The sequence below is a fragment of the Felis catus genome, chromosome B4, assembly GCF_018350175.1.
Source record: "Felis catus isolate Fca126 chromosome B4, F.catus_Fca126_mat1.0, whole genome shotgun sequence".
In the NCBI taxonomy this organism is placed as follows: Eukaryota; Metazoa; Chordata; class Mammalia; order Carnivora; family Felidae; genus Felis; species Felis catus.
The window spans coordinates 134433374-134457704 of record NC_058374.1 but is presented as its reverse complement, the minus strand read 5'-3'; the positions used below and the strand labels follow the sequence as shown (position 1 = coordinate 134457704).

General features: G+C 53.7%; 2 protein-coding genes across 5 annotated transcripts in view; one reads left to right on the top strand and one right to left on the bottom strand.

Annotated features, from left to right (window-relative positions):
- Window positions 1-6561, top strand: part of CHADL (chondroadherin like) — a 12268-nt gene extending 5707 nt beyond the window's left edge. The window contains exons 4-6 of one of the 2 annotated variants that reach the window (XM_045062433.1): window positions 124-290; window positions 1173-1379; window positions 6342-6561. In XM_045062433.1, coding sequence (XP_044918368.1) covers window positions 124-290; window positions 1173-1379; window positions 6342-6396 — 429 coding nt within the window. In that variant the 3' untranslated portion in view covers window positions 6397-6561. The remainder of the gene's footprint in view (window positions 1-123; window positions 291-1172; window positions 1380-6341) is intronic. The other variant, XM_023257524.2, reaches the window with a different exon arrangement.
- L3MBTL2 (L3MBTL histone methyl-lysine binding protein 2) lies at window positions 3957-24331 on the bottom strand. 3 transcript variants are annotated; one of them, XM_011284241.4, is made up of 17 exons: window positions 24176-24331; window positions 22095-22338; window positions 20636-20769; window positions 17523-17646; window positions 16680-16759; window positions 14968-15085; window positions 14399-14533; window positions 14040-14128; window positions 10704-10935; window positions 10189-10265; window positions 9906-10010; window positions 9091-9238; window positions 8604-8686; window positions 8046-8280; window positions 7498-7563; window positions 6418-6534; window positions 3957-6032 (listed from the first exon to the last, which is right to left on the bottom strand). In XM_011284241.4, the coding sequence occupies exons 1-17, from the start codon at window positions 24197-24199 to the stop codon at window positions 5920-5922; spliced, it is 2124 nt and encodes a 707-aa protein (XP_011282543.2). In that variant the 5' UTR covers window positions 24200-24331; the 3' UTR covers window positions 3957-5919. The 3 variants fall into 3 exon arrangements, with proteins under 3 accessions (XP_011282543.2, XP_019691198.2, XP_044918369.1); XM_019835639.3 differs by having other exon boundaries at window positions 3957-4596; XM_045062434.1 differs by lacking the exons at window positions 3957-6032; window positions 6418-6534 and adding an exon at window positions 7790-7845.

The window sequence follows — 24331 nt, the reverse complement described above, 5'->3', positions numbered from 1 at the left end:
CTGCCCCGGCCACCTTGGGCTCTCCACCTCCGCTCTGCTGGGAGAGCACGGGGCTACCTCCCGGGCCTAGGGGTGAGACGGGCCCGGTAGGAGCTCACGCCAAGGCCCGGCGTCTCCTTGCAGATTTCTCCCAGGGCCTTCTCAGGCCTGGGACCCCGGCTCCAGAGCCTGTACCTACAGAAGAACCAGCTGCGGGCCGTGCCTGCCCTGCCCCATCTCAGCCAGCTGGAGCTCATTGACCTCAGCGGCAACCCCTTCCACTGCGACTGCCAGCTGCTCCCGCTGCACAGGTGAGCTCCCCAGCTGGACACCCACCAGCTGCTCTCAGTCAAGCCCCCCCCCCCCCCCCCGCCCTCTTCGCAGGGCACCGTGTCTGTGCCAGCCTGCGGCTTCCGGGGGGGAGGGTGCCGCCAGAGCCCCCTGCCCTTCCCGAGGGACCCAGAAGTGCGTGAGGCTTAGGGTAGACTTGTCTGGGCCCGGATTCCCTCATCAACAAAGCGGGAATGAGATCCACCCAGCCTAGGGGGGGTGGAACCTAACAAATACTTGTGGGCATGTCACTGATTTCATAGGAGAGCAAAAAGAACTCAAGTCCTTCTCTGCGATTGACTTTGGGCCTGGTGACTTCTCTGTGCCATTCCCTCATCTGTGAAGGGGATGACAGGAACTGTGTCCACCTCATAGGCGTTCTTTGTAAGACTTACCTTGTCGGGGTCCCTGGGTGGCTCAGTCGGTTAAGCGTCCAACTTCAGCTCAGGTCATGATCTCACTGTTCCTGAGTTCGAGCCCCACATCGGGCTCTGTGCTGACAGCTCGGAGCTTGGAGTCTGTTTCCGATTCTGTGTCTCCCTCTCTCTCTGCCCCTTCTCTGCTCGTGCTCACACTCTTTCCCTCTCTGTCTTTCAAAAATAAACATTAAAAAGTTAAAAAAAAAAAAAAAAGGATTACCTTGTCAGCTAGCATATATATATAGGTCGATTTGAACATTGTCTGGAGCACCCTAAGCCCTCTGTAACTATTTATTACTATTCCTATCCCCTTTTTACAGAGAAGGGATTTGAGGTTTGAAGTGACTCGCTCTGGGTCCCCTAATCGGTGGCGGGCTGGGCTAGGGTTCCCTCCAGAGTGTGCCCTCGCTGCCGGTTCCTGAGGATCTCCTCTCCTCTCCTCAGGTGGCTCACTGGGCTGAACCTGCGTGTGGGGGCCACGTGTGCCAGCCCTCCCAGTGCCCATGGCCAGAGGGTGAAGGCTGCGACGACTGTTTTTGAAACCTGCCCAGGCTGGGCTGCCAGGAAGGCCAAGCGGACGCCGGCCGCCAGGCCCGGTGCCAGGAGCAGCCCCGGGAAGGGGAGACGGTGGAGAGCAGACAAGGTTGGCAGGTTGGTGGGAGGCCTCGGTGGGTGGGTCAGGTTCCAAAGCCCCCAGGGTAGCAGAGGTCTGACTTCTCTTGGTCCCAGTTCATGTGGTTCCAGACCTGGGCAATGACTCTGCTGTTTCCATTCGGTCGTATCTGTCCCCGCTCCTCAGCTCCCCCACCTCTGGCTGGGCCCAGATGGGTTTGTGAGGAAACAACTGCACAATTTCATCCTGTGGGACACTGGCCTTTCCGATAAGCCACAGAATACCTGGACCCAGCGTGTCCCTAAAAGTAATGCCACCGTCACCGTATTTGCCGGATCATCGTTGATCCCACAGTTTCCTGACCTCCAGGGCCCAGCTCACACCTGGGACAGAGAGAGAGCAGGAGCGCAGGGCCCGTCGTGGCCTCCCACTGCTCGCCGGCCACGGGCTGCACCCTGCTCCGTGTCGTTCCATCACCCGCCTGACATTTATGCTCACATCCTCGAGCCCCCGGTTGTAGCCAAGTTACGCGGCACGTCAGAGAAGGGGGAGCAGGATCCGGGTGCCCTGGCCCGTGGGAACCGCTGCTGTGTGGTGGGGGGGCAGTGGGGGCTCTAGGGGAGAGGCCGGTCCCAAGAGGGAAAATGAGAACAGAAAAGCGGGCCCTGGGGAGACGAAGGCTCAGCCTGCCTCTGGACCTGCGTGGTGAAGACTTGGGGGGCCTGGGGTCCATTAGAAGGTGTATCAGTTCCCAGGGGCTGCTGTAAAAAAGTACCACACACTGGGCGGCTCAGGACAAGACATTTTTGCCTCACTGTTCTGGAGGTTCGAAGTCTGAGATGAGGGTGTCGCCGGTGGGGCTGTGCTCCCTCTGAAGGCTGCAGGGGAGAGCCTTCTGTGCCCCTTCCAGCCTCTGGTAGCCCCAGATGTCTCTCGGCTTGTGGCGGCACCATGCGGTCTCTGTCCGAGTTCATATGGAACCTCTCCCTGTCCCTTCACGTCTTCCTGCCAGATCCGAGTCCAAATTCCCCCTTTTCTTAAGGGCAGGAGTCATACTGGATTAGGACTCAACCTAATGACCTTGTTTTAACTTGATTACCTCCGTGAAGACCCTATTTCTGAGGTCTCGCTCTGAGGTACATCTTCTTTTTGCGGGGGGGGGGGGGGAACCGTTCAGTGTTCCTTGTGAGGTAGGCTGGGAGGAAGGAACTGCTACAACCCCAAGCTGAAGATGAGCAATTGTGCCTTTGAGATCAGATCTGGAATTGGTGTCAATGACAGTGGCATTAATCTCGGCTGACACCTGTGTGGCAGGGACTTCCGGCTAAGGCTAACGAACAGCATCAGCGTTCCCTCCCGACAGCGGCCCCGGGGGAGGGCGTGTTGGAGGCCGAGCTTGGCTCAGGAGCTGAGGCTGACGGGCCCAGCTGCAGGCCAGGGCTTGTTAAAAGGAAAGACCCCGCAATCCTGACTCCCTGCAGGAATCGGTATGTCTGAGGCTGTCCCTTCCTCCAAGCCCTCGGACATGGAGATAATCCCCTGAACGCTAGCCCTGGCGTTACATAGGTCTTTCATTTTTATTTTGGCGGTTTCCTCCCAGGAATACGAAGGAATTGAAAGATAAGGGGCCCAGGGATGCCTGGCCCGCTCAGGTGGTAGAGCGTGGGATTCGTTATCTTGTTTCTATGTTGGGTGTGGAGACTACTTAAAAAAAGGGGGGGGGGTGGAGTGGGAAGAGAAGGGCCCTGACCTCAAGGGTCACACAAGGCCCTGGGCCCTCTTCTGGGCTGGGCGTGTTCACCTTGCTGATGGCCATGGCTGGACCACACACGCCTTGGTCTCTTTTGAGGCCCCAAACTCTAGCGTGATGTCTGGCATGTGGAAGATGCTTCAGAAAGAATGAATGAATGAGTGAATGAATGAATACCAGTTGTAACACAGCAGACCACCCTGGATTTAATCCCACTGCTGTCATTTTACTGTTGTGAATTTAAGAAACGAAGTTAGTATGATAAGCCTTCTCCTCATCCGTAAAATGGAGTCGACCCGCACCTCAGGGCTCTTGTGAAGACGAACTAAACTGTGTAAACGTGTCTGACTTAGCACCTGAGGCTGTTACGAATGGCAGTTCCCTTGCTGCCCCATCCCTCGAGTAGAGCCAAGCGTCCAGACTGGGCGACGGGGTGTGTGCGTTTGCACCCGGTCCAGTCCGCACCAGGGAGCCACTGCAGATCAGGCAGCAGTGGCACGAGGCGGGGAAGGGGTGCTTCAGGAGGATCTCCCAGCCAGCAGCCCCCCTGCCCCCAGGACTCCAGACCAGTTCCCTCCTAGGGCAACTGAGGTGCAAAGCTGGTCCCGCGCCTGGAGTGTAAGCATCTCCGGAGCCAACAGACACCTCCACCCAGGATGGAAGAGACAGATCTTTAGGCCCCAGCAACACAAGTTACGTATTTTTGTGTCACGCGCTCACACTCACTGGGCTAACTTAGGACCAGGCCACTGGGGCAGACAAGGCACAGGCCCAGCCTCTGGGGAACTCAGGGTTTTGCAGGAGAGGAATGGCAGAAATGTAAAGAAGGATCATCCAGCATGTGGTTGCCATGGAGACGGGGCACTCAAAAGATGACAGGCAGCATTTGTTCATCGTCCTCCTGTGTGAAGCCAGCCTTCGTAATCGATACTGGGAGGTGCCCGATCACAACCACTCTGCTCTAGGAGACGGAAATCTGACAAACGACTTCAGGAGGTCCAGGGAGGCCAGCTGAGGGCTGGAATGGCAGCCAGACCTGTCCTCCGCCCCTGCCATCCTTATTGGGGCACGCGCAGGCATCACTTCTTCATCCAGGAAGGAGCTAAAGGTTATGATCCTATACGGTCCAGTTTCCCCAGAAGCCCCGGAGCTGGCCCTCCAAACCGCAGGGGCTTTGGGGGCGATGAGCCAGCTTCAGCTGGGAACACGACCCTGCAAGCCCTCCGTGGGTGCACAGCAGAGCCAAAGTGCATACCCGGGCTGTCTTCCTCCTGGCGGTGGGGTGGGGGGGGTCTAAGGCCACTGACCCATCACCGCCCAGGTCTGGGGTGTTAGGTAATAGCAGGGGAGGGCATGGCCCCTCTGTCCTTGATCTCCACAGGTTCCAAATCTAGTCACGTTCTGGGGAATGCAGGTTGCAGGGACAGGCCACTTTCCAGGCCTGGTTTCTACAGCGGGCGGGCTTTCCTAGTGCCTTTAGCAAAGGAGTCAGGATCAAATTCTCTCTGGAAGAAATGACTGGAAATCAGCTTCGCTTAGGCGGGTCACCCCATCTCTGGGGAAGCCCAAACAGCCCAGGTCCTGAACAAATGCACAGCCAGCACCCTACCCAGCAAGCACAGGCGGTGGCAGCCTGACCAGCTCAGAGGAGGCAGCTGGATGCCCAGAGGAACCCACCTGGCAGCGCCTCTCCACCCAAAGACAGGAAATAAAGGTCAGCTGCCCCACCTTACGTTTGGGAAGTTATTGGAGAGACAGAGGGAGGGGACAGTTTCCAAGGAGGTTAACTGGGAAAAATGAAAGCAACTGAAATTTGGGCAGACACCAGGTGAACTTCTAAAATGTACTATCAGAGAGGGGCATGGACAGGAAAGGACAGGGAGCCAGGAAGCGTGTCCCGTTACCCTCATCTCCCTTCCTCCAGGGGCTCCCTTAGGGTCCCCTCAGCCAGCAGAGCTGACCACTGCCCCTCACCAAGGCCCCGCGACTCTCTCCCTGTCGACCAGGAGAAGAGAAGTGGGGTGGAAAGGGCAGGTCCCAGCCGAGCCGGGCTCCGAGCAGGTGAAGCACAGCTCTGGCGGCCGTCTCCCTTCCGGCCCTGCTGCCTCTGCAGCCCCCTCCTCCAGCTCCCCAAGTGGCACAGGGGCCTGTGTGGTCCTCACCTCCCCAGGTCCCCGCTAGCCTACCCTGCCCTGGGGAGCAGACTCCACCTCTACACTGTTCTAAGAAATGGGGGTCAGTACTCATGTCAACAGCAAAAACAGGGTCAAAGTCATCCCACAAGTCACCGAAACCTGTATCCCGGTCACTGCTTCTTAGCTGCCAGGGCTGGGTGCCTGCACGGCTCCCTGATCTCCCTAGGGTGCGAGAAGCAGGGTGCCAACCCCAGAGGCGAGAGGCTGCTCCACGTGGCTGCTTTCAGGCACCCACGCCACCCACCACCAGCCCGCAACGGCCTCCCCCTCAGAGCTGCTCCAGGCCTTTATTACGGGACTTGCTCAGACACACACACCCTTCACGGACTTGTCTTGCAGTGTGATGGGGGGCAGCCCCCGACCCCGGCGGCCGAGGGGTGTGGTGGGTGTGGAGGGAGGTTGCTGTAGAAAGAGCTGTGGGAACTCTAGCTGGAGGAGACACTCAGAGACCAACGCGGAGGCCTCAGGCAGTGCCAGTCACTCAGGCCTCGCCAGGGAGGAGGACAGAGGTCCTTGGGGGCCTGGCCTTCACAGCACCTGGCAGAACTTATGCAAAAAAGGCTCATTCTCCCAACTAAAGTGGGGTGAGGGGCGGTAGCAACAGAGAAGCCCCGGGCTGGCTGTGGGGAAGGCTCAGTCGTCTGTCTCCTGTTTGATGTTCTCGATGGGAACAGGCAGCTCTGGACTCGGGGCTTTGTCAGGTGTGGCCATGTCTAGATGCTCTTCCTTCACACGCACAGCGATGACTAAAGAGGAAGGGAGGTGGGGAGGGCGGGGAGAACAGAGTGAGTGTGCGTGAAACTCCGGAAGGGCAGGGGGCTCAGGCTCTGGCTCCCTATGAAGGGGGGCCCTCAGGAAGTGGCGGGGAGGCGGGAATGGCGCCTTGCCCCTGCGGGGCGGGCCGCAGAGACGGAGAGGGCCCGGCTGGAGGTGTGCGGCTCCGTTCAGAGTCGGGGGTGGGTGTTTGGGAAGCTCTCCAGGCCCAGTGGTCCAACAAGGACTGCTGGGTGCCCAGAGAAGTCCCTTCACACTTGACTCTCCTCTTCTGTGCCCAGGTGGGGAAGGAGAAGGGCCGCCTCTGAGCACTGGCGCAGGCCGGCCCTGCCTTGATCCCGCCCGGGAGGCTCTTACTCTCTTCAGGAACAGGCTCCGATGAGATCTTCTCGGCGGCCTGCAGGTCGTCCTCCAGCAGGGGCTTCTTGGACCCCTGTCTGAGGGGCCGGGTCTTGCTCGGTGGTATTCTTTTCCCTTTGAATAAAAACAGAATTAAACCCAGCACAAGGCGGTATCCACGTGCGGCTTGAAGGCTGGGTCTCAGCCAGCGGCGAGCAGGGGCGGTGACACCAGAAGAGCCAATCTGGGGGAACCAAGGGCCTGAACGCTGACGCTGCCCCTCAGAGCTGTGTGCCCGAGGCTCAGAGAGGCTCTCTCCAGTCGGGGGTTAACGCCACCCCGTCCTGCTTGCGGAGCTTCCTTCCCTCACCTGTGAAGTGACTTTCGCGGCCCCACTACTGTGAACGGTACAGGGTCTTCCCATGTGATCAAACCCAAACCCTCATAGGACTTTAATCCCACCCAGGGACCCCGTCTGTTTCCTCCTTATTTCTGGACAACCTCTTCTGTGTGTGGTGTCACATCGTGGAGACGACCTCACGGCCACACGCCAGCGGCTCTGCAGGATGGCTTTACCTTCTCTCCTCCCTACCCCGCCCCACCTGCTGTCCCCTCAAGCTGAGCCCACACAGGGCTCAGGGTCTGTTAAGAGTGGGGTCTCGCCTAAGGAGATGACACCAAAGTTCAGTGGCTGCCCTCTCATCCCTGAGTGTCACAAGGGAAGAATGACAGGCTTGGGGAGAAACCGCCACCCCCTCCATACCGCATACTTTCAAACAGCCGACGGGGTTGCAGCGACTCTGACCACAGGGCAGCAGAGATGGGGATCCCTCCCCCCTTTCTCGCTTATAATTACAATCTCTTGCCTTTTTTGCTCGCCATCCTGACCAGTGCCAGAGACTGAAGACTCCCTGTGTGTCCTCGGGTCCCTTAAGACATAGGCTGACAGGTATGTTGGGGCCAAAGGGCAAGGAAGAGGAGATGGAGGGATCGAGAAGAGTGCTACCTAAGTGGTGACTCCCGCTCTACGTCCAGGGACACAGGCCCAGCTGGTCCCAGGCCCCACACCAGCCCCGCCTGCTTCAGTGCATCACTTACTTTTCTTCCCAAACTGTTTCTTTTTCTTCTTCGTGGCCTCTTTGGCCTTCAGAGGTGTGGTCGGCTCTGTTAAAAGATGAGAGTAAGAGGTAAGAAGAGAGTTCTAAGAGAACAAGGTGTAGGCACGTCCCAAGACCCCCTGCCCACCCCTCACTTGCCTCCCCTACACATGGGACACCCCGAGAAGGAAAGCCAAAGTTGGGCAATGAGAATGGGGGAGGGACTGGAGAGCAGCTGTCCCTTCTTCCCACCCTCGTCACCAGGGCTGCTCCGAGGGACCTGGGAGGTTTACCTGTGTGCACAAGGGCACGAGCATATGACAGAGTGGGCAAGATCAAGGAAGGCGCTCTGCAGGCCAGAGGGAGAGGGAGACAGAGAAGTCAGGAGCGGGAGGTGGGGACACAAGGGCCACTCTAGTTAGAAGTGGTCCAGGAGACTTCTCGATCTCATGCCAAAGAATGAGGTAGGCACGGGGCAGCGGGAGTGGTTGGCAGGAAGGAAAAAGGAAAGCAACGTCAAGAGCCTCTTGGGGCCGCGAGAGCCCAGACCTGCGGCCACGGGTGGCTGGAGCTGGTAGCCGGTGAGCTCACACCAGCCGACGGGGTAGATGTCCGGAGACTCACAGTCCACCCACTGGTCGTATTCGCTGTCCCAGCCGTCAAAGTGGATGCTGAGGAGCCTATGCACCACCCGCTTCACTGTGGCCACGCAGATGAGCCGGGGTTCCATCAGGTCCACAGCCTCCAGCTTCATGCCCACCTTGAAGCCGTGGTTGGGGCAGTCCTAGGGACGGGAGGAAGCAGCAGTGACCATGGCCAGCTCCCTGCCCCGGTGGGGCACAACTGGGGAGAGGCAGTGGGCTGGGAGCGCCTGTGGGGAAGGGTCCCTTGACAGTGATCCCGCTGCCCTCTGCTCCCAAGCACCAGTCCCTCCGGGAAAGGGACCGGCTCGACTGTTAGGTAGAATGCCTATGGCAGAGTTTGGGACTTCTCCCCAGAAGTGGCTGGTCTCCGCAGTACTGACTCGAGGGAAGAGAAGGGGGTTGGAATTAACACCCCGAGAGCAGGCAGGGCCACCCAGACCCCGTGCTTCCTCAATTTCCTTACCATGTTAAAGAGTCTCGATGGAGCTGCTTTTGACTTGGTCTTCTCCAAGTAGGTGTCCCAGCTGAAAGTGTGTGATTCGTAGCCTGGAGAAGCAGAGAGTATAAACGTGGAGGGAAAGGAGGGGAGGCAGGAGGGAATCCAAGAAAGGAGCACATGCCAAAGGGGCACCTGCAACTGGATCAGGACCCAGTCTGGAGTCTCCCCAGCAGCCTTCTTCTCTCCTCCCCGGACTGGTACCTGCTCTAGGACCATGGTCCTGTTGTACAGGTTGTTCACTGCCCAAAGGAACAGTTGGAGCTCTGCTCACCAAACCACACACTAGTCATAGAGCCCGGTCAGCCCAGTGTAAGGGCTGGTAGTGTTGGCCTTGGGTGGCTCAGACACCTTTCCAATCCACTCTGAGACTCCAAGCCCCAGGGTCTGGCTTGGCCAGGAATCTGGGCCTGTGGCCACACTCTACCCTTTCTGACTGGAAGGCCGATCTTACCTTTAGGTGGTGTGAGCTCAATGTCATTCTTTTGGCAGAAGGTAGCTGGGAAGATAGCGTGGGAGGAGGCATGGTAACAGAACCAGTCTGAGCCATCTGTGGAAGGTCCCCCGTCCACACAGATCATGAGGTAGCCGTCCAGGAGGACCTAGCAGGTGGGGAGAAGGCAGACACCACGGTATCATGAGCTACACCCCCATCCAAGGGGCAGGTGGCTAGAGAGCCGACAGATCAGCGGTGTGCGGAGAGCTAGATCTCGGCCTTCCCCGAGCTTCTGCTTTGGAGCACTCAGCGCCCCTGCAGCCCGTACGTGTGACATTGTTTACCTTCCTCACTGGACAGCAAATGCTGTTCCTGCAGGGACTACATCTTTTTGCCAGGGTTTTCAGCGATGAGCACACAGGCCCAGCCTGGAGAAGTCTGGCTGGATGGACAAATCAGCATGTCCCCCAGGGGCCATTTGCTCCTCAGGTTGCAGCAATAACGTACAGTGTGCAGCAAAGTCAGCATGGCTGTGGCTCCAGCCCTCAGAGGAGAGGACACGAGGCAGCGGAAAGGCCTCCAGGGAGGCTGACGGCGCGGGGCCTACACCTGACACAGGACCAGGCTCGGGCCAGGTGTTCAATGAGCACCTGTCCGTTGTGCCTCGGATCCGACACGAAAGCAGATGTTGAGCAAGGAGCAGATGAGCCCTCTCCTCACAAAAGTCCGGTACTCCAGGAGCAGCCGGAGTGGGGAAGGTGTGCAGAGCTCGGAGCCGCCTCAAAGGCTTCAGAAAACCGCACTAGAGGCTGTAGGGTCGGGCCCAGGCTCACCTTGCAGATGGTTGCCACGCAGATGTTGCCCAGATTCAGGGGGTCAATGGCTTCCAGTTTCATCCCTTCCTCAAACCAACCACCTTCCGTGTAGACGGCTCGAACCTTAAAGGAATGGGGCAGGTGGGGAATCTCTGGGTGGCCCAGGTGGAGGGTGGGGAAGCAGGCCTCACCTGCCATAGGCTTGGGAAGGAGACGGGGGAAGGAAAGGAACATCCCAGGGTCCCAAGGTCTGGAATGGACCTATGGACAAGATGAAAAGTCTCCAAGGGCTGTGCCTCACCTTCTTGAACAGGTAAGGAACAGCATCACAGTAGATTTTCCGGAAGGTGGGATGGTGGGCCATGTCACTGCGCCTCTCTTTTGGGAGCAAGGGAGAGAAGGGAGTTGAAGGCTGCCAACAGGGCCACCTCCATACTATCCCCAGAAATGTGGAGATTGCCCTGCATATGCTCTAACCTGTATCTCAGCATCCCCTACCTGCCTATCCCCCCAGACCGGAAGACAGAAAACATCAGGAGCTCTCCGTAGGGACTACTGAACCCTTCAGATCCAGATGCTTCCCACATCACGTGGGAGAGGATGGGGTCTGCAGCCTCTGGGTTCAGATCGATCATACCACTTACAAGCTGAGTGACCTTGGTCAAATCACCCAACCTCTCTGGACCTTGTTATCACCAACTACATGACAGAAATGCTCACCTCTACCACAGAGGATTGTTGTGGGGTATAGAGATGCTCCCACCTAGGACCTGGGGCAGCAGAACCCGTGTCACGCTGGCCTGGGGCTCTGCTAACCTGAAAGCTTGATGCCATGGCCAACGCGCCGTGACCAACCCACTGGGTGGATCAGGGGGCTCCACATGTGGCACCAGAAGTCGTCATCGCTGTCGCCATCTTCATAGAGGAGCCGAAGGCGACCCCCAATTACTGTGTCCACAACGGCCATGCGGGTCCGTGACACCTGGGCCTTGTCCACCACCTCCAGCCGCATGCCTTGCCGAAAAGGGTACTTCATGCTCTCCACCATCTGCAACATCAGAACACAGGCCTGCTGTGGTCTTGGGGACCATCCCCCCCGCCCCCACCTTCCTGTTGTGTCTCTTAAAAGTAACCAGAGATCAGGGAAGGTGTGTGAAAACCACACTCAACACTAAGTCAAGGAAGTGAGCAGATGAGCCTTCCCTTCCCACCAAGTTCAACCCTTGTGGGACGGGAACGCCAATTGGAACCCTAATTCCCCAGAATGATACCGAGGAGCAGCACACAGCTTACGACATATGCACCAAGAGGCCAGTCAGTCAATACGATGGCAATTACGAGATCCGTTTCAGACTAAGGCAACGGGCACCCCAGAGAGCTCAGGTGGCTTAGCCGCACTTACCCAGAGCCATTGGTGCCATAGCTGAGCCTTGCAGCTGTCCTAGGGTCCAGACTTGTGCTCTTTCCCACTTCGTGCCACCTCTGGGCAGATGGCACACACTACACTCGTGTCCAGAGCCCTGTGTCTCCAAATGTCAATTACAGCTCTGAACTCCCTGGGCTGCCGTTCTGAACGGCTTTCCTACTCTGACCCAGCAAGGGATGGGGACCAAAATACCCACAAGCTGTCCTTAGTGCCCTGATGGCAGGCCACGGATAAGGGGTAGGAGATTCTCTTGGTTCACTGTGACTTTGATGCTGGCCTGCCTGGGGCAGGGAAATGGGACCGGTGAGCTCCATAGGGCTTTTCCAGCCCCACCCAGCCTAGCCCTGGTGCGGGCTGAGCAGTGCGATTTCAAAGCCCACCAGGAGGGGGAGCACCTCAGTGATCACAAAGCAGCCACCAGGAAAAGCGGACAGTCCTACACCACAGACCCTTCAGCCCTCCCCTCAAGGCCTGGAACACCCCCAGACGGACTGCCTGACTGGCTCATTTAGGAGACTCAGGTGAGGCCTGGGTTGGGGTCCCCTGGGTTGCCTCCCCCTCCTAGCCCTTCCCGTCATTCCTTTCTTTTGCACCCACCCAGAGCAGCCCACAGCCCAATACCACCTCAGCGCCCCTTTTGGTTAGTGACACCCAGAACTTGAGCCCAGTAGGGGCAGAAGTCGGGTTTGGTAGGATTCATTTCTACCTCCTCGGCTCCACGCACACAACTAGGCACAGAGTTAGTGCTCAGTTAATGTTTTTTTCTCGCCTGACAAACACATGTACACACCCTTGGCCTTGGCTGGTGGGTCTTTCATTCAAGACACTGTATTCAGCATTTCATTCAAAACATTGTACTCCGGCCCTTATCATATTGCGGGCATCCACGGAACTGGACTGGATGTGGATCAGGGATTCGTTTACAAACCCACCCCCTTTATCCTCTTTGCTGCCCAAACCTCAGAGGCAGCTGCTTCCGTATCCACTGCAGGATTGGGTATGTGACACCTAGTCACTATGTGCTTGCTGACCAGTTCACATGGAACCATGCTCTGCCACTGAGAAATCAAGGTCATTTTAGTTTGAGCAGAGAATAGGCCACCTTGATGACACTAGTGGCCCGCACCACCCCCGATCATCTGCCTTGCCTTCAGACAAAGGCCAGCTGAGTGAATTTCAAATGCCGAACCCATCACCCATGCAAGGCATTCTCAGAAGCAGAGGAGACAAAGCTTATGGTTTTGGAAAGGGGATATGAAAGTATAAATTAGCAAAATACAGAGAAATAAAGAGTAAATGGATGGTACCCAACAAGATCAAATAAAGGAAAATTCATTTCTACTTTAGGAAAAAAAGCCAGCGAATGCTTCCTTGAGCTGCTGGAACCGTTCCTTACCAAAGGCCCACTCTCCACCAGCCAGGCGGTGGCAACCTCTTCACCAGGGGTCCGGTACCTTGGATGAGATGGGCCCAACTTCTATTCCTTCCCTATTTTCAGCTGTTGGCTTCCATACCACCCACACCCTACCCATCAGGGTAGAATTCAAATACCTTTTCTCCGTGAAGACTTCCTTGATACAAGGCCAGTTCAGCCATGTGTCACGGCAGCACCTGCTCTGCATCCCCCTGCTCACTGCTGTGAAGCTTACCACGGCAAGGTGGGAAATGCACCTGTGAGCACCGACCAGGAGCCTCAGATGCAGCCCAAGCCCCCATGCGAGCGAGCCCCACAACAGGAGGTCTGGCATACAGAGGTGAGAGAGACTAAGTCTCCACCATGAATCCTGTACTCCCTTTGAATTTTTACCATGTGTGTGATTTTTTAAGTTAAAGAACTAAATTTTTAAAAATTAAAATCAAAAGCCACAGCGATGATTTGGAGGCACACCTCTGGTTCATAATCAAGGCTATTTATAATTATTTCTGTGCTTAGAGGTGCCTGGCTGGGTCAGTCGACAGAGCATGTGACTTCTGATCTCAGGGTTGTGAGTTCGAGCTTCACGTTGGGTGTAGAGATGACTTAAACTTAAAAAATGTATATATATAAATAGAAATAGAAGTATATACATATACACACACACACACATAATTATTTCTGTGCTTGACTTTTTTCCTCTGCCAGACTGGAGAGTCCTAAATACAGGGTCTGTATTCCCACAGTTCCTTGTATCCATGTACTTAAAATCTATGCAACGAATGCTCTTTGAAAATGCTATGAGCAAAGGTAAGGATCTGGAGGAGCAAACAGGAGATAAAGCAACATGACTGACGTGGCTGGATCACAATCGAGATTGGTGAGGAGGCTGACACTAAACTGGGAAGGGAGAGAGCAACCAACATCCTTCCTTGAGAAACGGGAAGTTGGTGGGGCGCTTGGGTGGCTCAAAGTGTCCGACTTTGGCTCAGGTCACGATCTCATGGTTCATGGGTTCAAGCCCCACATCAGATTCTATGCTGACAGCTCAGAGCCTGGAGCCTGCTTCAGATTCTGTGTGTCTCTCTTTGCCCCTCCCCAGCTCACACTCTGTCTCTGTCTTTCTCTCTCCCAAAAGTAAATAAACATTGAAAAAATTAAAACAACAACAACAAAAGAAACACAAAGCTGCTAAAAACTGTCAAGCAAGGGAGTCTTAGGGAAAATACTCCAGTGAGTAGCATGGACAGAGAAAATGGGAGAGGGGCAGGAAGGAGATCAGTTAGGAGACCCCAAGGGCTCACTGCCAGACCTTGATATGGAAATCCACAGGAAGCGTCCTGGAGCCCACCAGCCGTTTCATGAGGTACCCCTTCCAGTCGGTGAACTTGGCATGGATGGCTGTGGAGACACAGCAGAATCCTCGTTACAAAGCCTGGCAACACTCCCGCCAACAGGGGGTGCCAGAGCAACTGATTTCTGCCTCTTCAGGCCAGCAATCACATGTTTAAAACCCGCTGTACCACCTGTCTGCCCCGGGCCTCTGGAACTGGGGAGGACAGGAAGCAGGCTGGCAAGTGAGTTCTGCTCTGGTCTAACCTAAGACAAAAGTGCCCCCTTCTACCATGGGCTCTGCAGGAACCAGGCCAGGGAATGTTCTCATCAACTCACTCCGCGGGGGCACCAGGATCTTGCTGTTGATGGCACACCAGCCGATGGGGTGGACATCCACGGTTCCCAGGTTGCACCAGAAGTCATGGCTGGCGTCATTCTCAAAGCCCTCATACCGGAGCAGCACCCGGTACCCTGAAAGAAGGAAAGGGCACCAATGAGGAAGGTGGGATGGGGAAAGGTATATTCTCAGGCCTTCCCTCTTTTCCAGCCTAAACTGACTCCTATTCCAAGAACTCCTTCCAGGCAAGTGGGGTCCCTGTTGTCCACAACGGTCACAGCCAAAACAAACCCATGTCATGTCCTGGGAAAGCAGTATGGCACCGCATGAGAGTTAATTTTTTATAGCCTGATTGTTCCTGGGAAAAAACTTAAAAGGGGGAGTTTCTAAACTTGCCATGCTTTGTGGCCTCCTGGAAGCCAAGAAGGGAGGCAGAAACTCCAGTGGGTGGGCTTTGTGTTTGATGCAGCCAACCTCTGCTTGCAACACTGCCCCCCCCCCCCCCCCCCGCCATATGGGGATGTCAGTCTTCAAACTCAGACCCTGCCTTGGCCAGAGGAATACCCACCTGCGGCCTGAATGACAGAGGCAATCCAGTACACCCGGCTGGGGAGCACAGCGTCGCTATTGAGCACCTCCACCTTCATCCCCTTCATCACGTCCTCCCACTGGTCATACAGTGGGACCTGTGTGGGCACAAGAGCATTTGGGGGGGGGGACAGTGAGCTGCCTGAGCAGACAGGGAAGAGTGGCTGGCCTCATGAGTCATTGTGGCCTTCTCTGCCCCTCAACTTCTCACATCACTCACTGTCACTCCAAGCCAGGCATGGGACTAGGGATGAAGAGATGAGCAAAACGAGTCCACTGTCCTCAAAGAGCTGATTCAGGGCATGGGGTGGGGGCGATGGGAGGGGAGGGCCGGTGCAGTGGTCACACATCCAGAGTCATCCCCAAGTACTGATCTTTACAGGACCGCCTCCTCACTGTATCATCCTGGGCACAGCACACCTGTGACAGTTTGTGTGCCAGTGATGACACCTCCTAGCGCTCGCCACATCGCAGTGCCAGCGAGGCACTGTCCTTGGCACAAATACCACCTTTCAATCCTCACTCAAGCCTGGCCAGTAGTGTCTCAGCTATCACCACGCCGGCTCTCACAGTGGTCTACTCACACACTATTTCTGGCACATTCTTTTTCTACCTCTCCAACCTGTCTTCTCCTCTTCAGATGCTCTCCATCAGCAGCGGACCATTTTTGCTGGCTTTTCCCTGATACCTAAACCTCACTTTGAACCAAGAGCATCTTGATTCTCCTTTGGAGAAATTCACCGTTTTTTCATTCTCAGCCCTGGCTTAAGCTATTCGGGGTATCCCATTCTACCTCTCTGGCCGGAGAACGGGTCTGTCACAGAATCTAGAAACCGTTATGCTACCCAGGCGCAAAGGGGCCGGCCTGGCAGAGCTTATCAAGTCCGGTGTGTTGAGTGCAACTGTGACAGAATTCCCCTGCAGTGAAAACTCAGGGCAAAAGAGCTTCTTACTAAGGAAGGTGTGAGCCTTGGACTAGAGTGAGACTAGCATGGGACTAGAGTGAGACTTTCCCACTGTCCCATGTCCACGGCACTCCACCGGGAGTCCAGGAGCTGCTAGGATGTGACTCTGCTCAGACGACTTCACGAGTCAAGAGGCCTCCTCCTTGGCTTCCTGGGTGTTAGCAAACTGGCTTGAAAGGCCAAAGGAGAGCGTGGCTCTAGGTGGCTCCCTGGCCCGCAGGCTACCACAGGCTGCACGTGCTGCCTGCGCTTCCACTCCAGGCCTAGCACCCCACCCCCCCTCCTGGCCTCACTCTTCTGGGGCTTCTCTGTGCTGAAATGGGCTCCAGGAGGCATCCACATCTGCCTCCCAGGAACCCGGGGGCTCAGGGCAGTCCAGAAGCACCAAGCTTTCAATGGGAAAACACGAACACAGGGGAAAAAAGAAGGAAAGGATTTCTAGCACGAAGCTCCAGTACGTAATCAAGCAGAGTGAGGACCTCAGAGAGGAAGCGCAGTGCCAGAAGGCCTCAGTGAGGGTTTGCGGGAGGACTCTGAAAAAAAGGTGGACAAAAAGGGAAACCGGAGCAAGTGGCAAAGTTGGACTGCGCCCACCCAGACCTCATCGCTGTTCGCTCTCTGGTGCCAGTGCCCAGCTTGGAACGCTTACGAGGCTGGCGGGTGAGACAGGTGGCGAGCACCCGAGCTCCCGGCTTGCTCCCCTGCCCCCCATCTCCAGGACACTCACATGCTTAAAACAGCTGACGGGAGCCGCTTTGTAACTGTGATCCTTCAGGAACTTCCCCCAGTCGAAACCCAAGACCAGCGCTGCAGAGCAGAAAGAGAAGAGTTGGAACCTGACGCCCAGGAGCCATAGAAGCAGGTCCTTCCCCACCCAGGCAGCCCCATACCTGCCCCACTGGTGGCCATCAGAACAGGCCTGGACCTTATCCAAAGGGTGACAGACTCTCAGGAGTAGAGGAAGCATTCAGGGGGAAATGTCTGATCTTTCTTCCCCGGAAAAGACAAGGAAATTCAAAGGCCTTTGGGCTTAAATTCTTTAGACCTCCCTCAACCTCTCATTGGTCACAGCCGATTGGAATGGATGGGAGGGGCACACACGTAGGCCCCTCCAACCCTTGTGCGCCTAGAGCTCAGCTACAGCCAAAAACAGACCACCTAGAGCAGAGTTGCTTATTGCCTGCACGCTTGGAAACTGCTGCGCACGCTCAGAAGGTTACTTTCCTTATCCCGCCACCCCTCTCCAAACCAGACAGGGGTCTCCACTGCCCATGGGACACAGAAGCCACAGGGCTAAGAGCGATACAAGAGAAAAGCAGCAAATTCTGGGTTTCTGAACTATCAAGAGTAGGGGTCCTAGTACTTCAGAAGTGACTAAAGGGATTTTCTGGGGTAATTTGCACAATCCCTACCAAATAGGGAAGATGGCAGTCCACAGTGAGCCTGGGGCAGGCCACTCTGTAGCTGTCCTTTTTTCCCATTCCCGGCTCCTAGGCAGGGCCAGCCCAGGCCTGGCACCCCATTCCCAACCCCTTGGCAGCTTCTGAGCACCAGTGTTCTGCTGTCTTACCATCTTGCCCAGTTGGCGTCCCATCTGCCAGCTGTCCTGTCCCTTGGGAGTGGAGGAAGGCTCCGATTTTGGCAGACCAGGCCGCCTTGTGGAGGACTTTGGCTTTCTTGGTAGGTGGTTTTCCCTGGAGGGAGGAGAGCACGTGGGTAGCCTAATGGCTGAGAATGGAGCGCTGGATCTGGAAGGTCTGGGTTTAAATCCTGGGATTCAGTCCCTCAACCTCTTCAGTTCCTTCATTTGTAAATCAAGTGCATAACAATAACAATGCTTGGCTCAAAGGGGGGCTGCAAGGATGTGAGTTACTGTCTGATGCCTGGCATTCAGTTAAGTGCTTAGCTATTGTTCAAATGCGGAGGGATAGGTCACTTGGAGCTACAGGGCAGGGAGGGACACTTGTATCTTTTCTGTCTTTTAAGCCTTTGTTTCCTCCAGGGACTTTTCCCAGTGGCTTCAACTCTCAGCCATCTCCTTCATCAGGTGCTCCCACAGATTTATGGCAGACAGTGAGCTTCACAGAGGTCTAGGAGACAACATTTTGTACACATATGGGAATGTTCTAGAGCAGGTCTGTGGCTTGCATCAGATGCTCCACGGGGCCTCCCCAAAAGTGAAAGGCCACTAATCTAGTCTACAGCTTGTAACTTAAGCACTGATCAGAAAGGCCCAGAGAATTTATTTTAAAAAATCAGTGAAATAAAAATGTGAGTTTACACAGACCTGGGGAAAAGTCCTGGCTCTTCAATTTGTAACTTCTTTGAGTAAGTTACTAAAAATTTTTGAGCCTTTAAAAAAAATTTTTTTAACGTTTATTCATTTTTGAGAGACAGAGAGAGACAGAGTGCAAGCAGGGGTGGGGCAGAGACAGAGGGAGACACAGAATCCAAATCAGGCTCCAGGCTCTGAGCTGTCAGCACAGGGCCCGACGCAGGGCTTGAACTCACGAACCGCGAAATCATGACCTGAACTTAAGTCGGACACTTAACCGACTGAGCCACCTGGGCGCCCCTTTTGAGCCTTTAAAATAGGCATTTAAGAGGCACCTTTGTGGCTCAGTCGGTTAAGTGTCTGACACTTGATTTCAGCTCAGGTCATGATCTCACGGTTTGTGAGACTGAGCCCCATGCTAAGAGCCTGCTTGGGATTCTCTCTCCCTCTCCCTCTGCCCCTCCCCCTGCTTGCTCAAAATAAATAAACATTAAAAAAAAGATTAATAGGGGCACCTGGGTGGCTCAGTCCATTAAATGTCTGACTTCTACTCTGTGCTGGCAGTGTGGAGACTGCCTCGGATTCTGTCTCCTTTTCTCTGCCCCTACCCCGCTCGCACTCTGTCTTTGTCTCTCAAAAATAAATAAACGTTAAAAAATAATAATAAAATAGGAATTTTAAAAAAAATAATAAAAAATAAAATAAAATAGGAATTTAAGGGGCATCTGGCTGGCTCAGTAAGTACAGCATGCAACTCTTGATCTTGGAGTTGTGAGTTCAAGCCCCATGTTTGGTGTAGGGATTTCTCTGGGGAAAAAAATCTTAAAAAAATAAAATAGGAAACTTTAAAAATTCATTTTTAAGAGAGCATTGGTTGGTTGGATTCAGTTAGTAAGTATCCCTGAATTGTAGCTATTAACAATACTATTCATTAGGTCACTGAGGAGAGAGATTTTTCTATGCCCTAACTAAAATCTACACAGTGAGGGAAACAACAATGATTATGCACAAAAGTGAGAGATAAAGTATACAGAAGCACAAAGCAGGAGACATGGTCTACTGTGACTTTCAATAAATGTCAGAGCAGTGGGTCTCAAACTTTGCTGCACATGACAATTACCTGGGTGGGGCTCTTTAAAGCCCCTATGTCCAGGGGGCACCTGGCTGGCTAGGGTGGTAGAGGCAGTGCATGAGACTCTTATCTCAGGGTTAGGAATTAGAGCCCCATGTTGGGTGCAGATTACTTAAAACAACAACAACAATAATAATAATAATAATTATAAAGCCCATGTGTCCAGGCCACACTCCATCCCAATTAAATGAGAATCTTTGGGAGTAAGACCAAGCATCAATATTTTGTTACTACTTCTTTTAAAGCTTGTTTATTTTTTTTTTTAGTAATCTCTACACCCAATGTGGGGCTTGAACTCATGACCCCGAGATCAAAAGTTGCACCAAACATTAATATTTTAAACACTCTCCAGGTGATCCCAACGTGCAGGCAAGGTGTGAGAACCGGTGTCATGGACGGTGGTCATAGTTACCAAGACACAACACAACGTTAGGCGCCTGAGAGCACATTCCAGTCCCAGTTCTGCTGCTCCCCCAACAGAACCACCTTAGGTAAGTCCCTCTTCCTCTCTGAACCTCAGCATACTTCTCAACTAATGTGTGGGTGAGACAACACATCTCTTTAAGAATCCTTCCATTTATAAAACTTCTATGAATGTCAATAATTAACTAAAGATTAGTAAGACTTTCTAGGTGGCTGCCTATGACATGGAATCAGAGACCAGGCATCAACTTCCTAAACCCACCGTGGCTGGTAAATGTATGCCTGTCTCCTAATTTCCTTTCAGAGCATTTATAAAGGTATGGGGCGGGGGCACCTGCGTAGCTCAGCTGGTTAAGCATCTGACTCTTGATTTTGGCTCACGTCAGGATCTCACCATTCATGAGGTTAAGCCCGCCGTCAGGCTCTGCGCTGATAGCACAGGGCCTGCTTGGGATTCTCTCTGTCCCTCTCTCTCCCCCTCCCCTGCTCATGTCCTAGCTTTCTCAAAATAAACAAACTTTAAAAAAAAAAAAAAAGTATGAGGCAAAGACCAAAGGGCCCCAGACTCCCCCAAGGCTCTTCTTTTCTTTAAAACTTACTAAAGGCATTAGACTCCTGGGGGCAGGGGAAGGTGGGGATTGAAGGGCACCTCTATTAGTGTGTAATTTACAAATTGATTCCCCTGCAGGCTAAATTTTGAGAGCATAATAAATAGCAGGAAATTGACAACCTCAGACAGCCACAAGCAAACTCCTTCCAAAGCTCTCTTGGCCCCTTTGCCATCAACCAGGTGGGTGTTCCTGTCTCAGCTCCCAGGGCCCCAGGAAACGTCTTCCGAGTAACTGCCTCTTACCTGTAATCTGGCCAAGATACTGGCTTTCTTGGAGTTGGAGGAGTAGCTCCTAGAACAGGAGACGCTGCAGAATCTCTTTGTCTTGGAGAAGAAGGCTTCCCTTGTACCCACGATACCACACATCTCACAGACAGCTGGGAAGAGAACTTAGCACGTGACCCACCTGATACGGTCACCCCAGATCAAACAAAATGATGGGCCCTTCAAAACCCGAACAGCACATGAACCAGGTGAATCCAAGCCCCCACTCAGACTGACAGGCCTGGAACAGGAGGACGAGGCTTGTATACAACTGAATCTGCTTTGCCTGAGGTAAGCTGCCTGGCATCCCTCGGTTATATGTCAACAGTGGAGCTAAGGCAAATCGACAGGGCAACAGGTGAGCACTGGAAAGTTTGTAAAGAAGAAAATGAGAAGCTAAAATGCCATTAACTTCTGTGGGTATCTTTTCTTCTCATCTATACAGACACTGAACTAGATCAATGTTTCACGCCTGACATCATATTAGAATCACCTGAGTAGCTTTAAAAATACCCAGCCTGAGATTCTAATTAACTGGTCTGTGGTGGGACAAAGGCATCTGTAGTCTGTTAAAACCTCTCCAGGTGATCCTAATGTACAGCCAGGCTAGAGAACACCTGATCTCCACAGTCTCTGATGGTTCTTTCTAGTTCCAAAGTTCTAAGATTCTAAGAGAATGGCTGGAAGAAGACAGAAGGAAGAATGAATGAATGAATGAATGAATGAATGAATGAATAAATAAATAAATAAATAAATAAATAAATAAATAAATAAATAAATAAAGGCAGGGGTGGGAGAAGACTGGTAGAAAAGAAGAGTCAAGTGGCAGAGTATTAGAGTTTCAGGCACCAAGGGACAGGACTATCCTCACAGACATCTAGCCTGTCTTCACAGGCAGTCCACACACTGGAGGCCCTGACACAGGGGTCCAGCATTTGTCCGAGCATCACAGCTCAGAAGGTAACTAGCTTCCAGATGATCCATGGGAACTGTCATCAGTAATCCTCTCCCTCGGGGGTCACTGGATTCTGTATTCCCCCCACACCTCACATCCAACCCACAAGCTATTCCTTGACCTTCCCCAGATAGTAATCAGAACATTTTAGGTGTTCTTCTCAACATCCAGGTTTAAAAATCAACCAGCTACTCACCCAAATATAAAAGCACCATATTAATGACTGGCATCTAATATGTTCCAAATAAATACAGTTGTGGGAAAGAACAAAGGAAATTGCAATTTGAAATCAGACTGCAGCAGAGGAAATACCCTTTGGGGCTACTTGGGGTACTTGTGTCTCTGTCACAGGCCCTCGGACATCAGAGCAAACGGCTCCTTACACCTGGATGGCTCTGCCCACACGGCCTATGTCCCCCCCCCCCCCCCCTCCTCCATAGCCTCCTGAAACCTCCTCATCTTCAGGGGACACTCTCAAAGCACCTGGCTCAGAACCACTGCCATCCAAGGAGCGGGGAGTCCCAGGGCTGAGCAAATGCAGGGGAGAGGTGGGCAGCTCCCCTGCTTCCCGATCCTCATTTTCTGCTTCACTTGACTCCTCCAGATAGGAGCTGCTCTCGCTGCCCGCACTGCTGTTATAGCTCCGGAAACTGTCATAGCCACCAAAGAGCTCCAAATCGTCCTCCTCTTCCTCTTCCTCCTCCATAGGTTCTGAAGATGGAGCTTCCTAATGAAAGATACAAACCAGGCAGGAGAACTCAGGTCTGACTTAGTGTATGCAGAGGGAGGCTGCAGGTGGGCTCTCAGCTCCCTTCTCCAGTTCTTGGTCAAGTCAACACCTCTGAGCCAAGTGGCAGGCAGAATCAAATACCCCTTTAGCAGACACCAGGCTCCTTACTCTTGTTTGTACAATTCTTAACCGCAACTCATCAGAATAGCTTAACGAGACAGAAAGTATGAATTAGGAATTTACGAAGCTCCTCCTGTGGATTCATAAATGATGACCTTTTAACATGATTCAAATAGAATACAATGATGTGAAAATACTCCAAATTATCTCGTAAACGCTTCCTGGGGAAGACATATATTGGAAAATCATTCTTCCCCCTTCAGCATATGTACACCAAAATAATCTCAATTCAGAAACCATTTCAGCCATAGAAAAGTTAACCTGGGATGCAGACCGCCTTAAGGAGGAATTGGGAAGCAGATGACACGCTAGTCTTAGCACAGTGGTATGTACCATAGCTCTGGACTCCGATCCTCACTAGCTGTGGGTCCCTGGGCAAGTCATTTAACCTCTGTGGGCCTCAACTTTCTCATCTATGAAATAAGAAACGTAGTTGGCGGACAGGATGCGAAATGTAAATGAGATCCTGCATATCAACCTGACTGGCATGTAGTAGAAGAGGTCGTAGGGCTCAAATACTGTCTCTACTGCTGACTACTACCTGTATGATCTGCAGCAAGTCAATCCCTCAGTGCATCAGTTCCCACACCTGTAAATGAGGGTAACACCACCTCTTTCAGAAGCTTTGCGGGAGAAATAGGGGGAAGACAAGTACAGCACTCCAAACGGCTTACAAGTAGCAAGTGGTCAATACGCGTTGGCAGTCATTACTGGCTAAAAGCACGGGCCTTCAAAAACCAGATCTGCCTGGGTTTGGATCCCGTCTCTACCCGTCTCTGTTGACTGTGTGCAAGATATTCAACCTCGCTGCTCTCGGTTTCTTCATCAGGGCAACGGCGACAATACGCCTTCTTTAGAGGGCTGGTGTGAAGACTGACATATGCAAAGCCTAGTTCTGTTTCCAGCTGGTAGTGACAGCTCTACAAGCGCGAGCTATTATTCTTATTCTCCTTCACCCTTATAGAAGTTTTGGGCTATTCCGTTCTGGGTTTACAACTACACACGCCAACGTACTAGAAAAGAGGCCGCATTTAAATAGGAGGTGACCAGAAGGCAAAGGATTCAAGGGAGCGTGGGTTACAGGTTGGAGGGGAGCGGGGGAAGTTTCGGAGCCGGACAGACGGACTGAGTGCCCATGTCCTTCACTTGCCAGCTGTGTGGTCTTCCTGGGGAGTCACCACCTGTCTCTAAGCCTCGGCTACTTTAACCCTAACAACGAAACAGTAACACAGGATTGTTGTGAGTACACTAGGAGATCATGCACGTGAACGCTGCAGGCGCGGAGTTTTTATTAAACTTTCAAGCCCTTCACGTCCCCACAGGAGGTGACGGGCCTCCTAATCCCTAAAGAGACGACCCCGAGAGAGGGAGGACGAAGAACATTCAGGAGCTTGGAGATCCTGAACTCAGTTCCCTTTTCCCCCAGGCCGGGGAGGCAGTTCCGCCCTCAACCACTCGCCGGACGTGGGCCCCAGCAGTGTGGGGGCCAAAGGCCACGCCAATCGCCTCTGGCCCTGCTCAGCCTAACTACCTCAGTTTATCCATCCTTCCACTCTCCACCCTCCAGGCGTCGCTAAAAGGCCTAAAGAACGGTCGCCCGTGCGAGGCTCTCGGGGGTCCCTTTCCCGGTCGCGAGAAATCCTCTCCCTCTCACCTCGACGCCCCGGGACTTCTCCATGAGACCTAACACCGTTTCTTCAACCGTCACCAGGTGCAGGAAGCCATATTAGCCTCGCGGCTCTACCCGAGCGCAGTCATTGGCCGCCTCCCAGAGCCGCGGGCCAATCACGCCCCAGGAAAAAGGATAAGC

What these genes read in the sequence shown, in the direction of transcription:
- L3MBTL2 (XM_011284241.4), bottom strand. Translation starts at nt 24,199, where the DNA reads ATGGAGAAGTCCCGGGGCGTCGAG. An exon ending in GTATCTTGGCCAGATTACAG is followed by an intron (nt 17,647 to 20,635) that starts GTAAGAGGCAGT and finishes TCCTCCCTCCAG; the next exon opens with GGAAAACCACCTACCAAGAA. An exon ending in CCATGGCATCAAGCTTTCAG is followed by an intron (nt 10,266 to 10,703) that starts GTTAGCAGAGCC and finishes TGCTCCCAAAAG; the next exon opens with AGAGGCGCAGTGACATGGCC.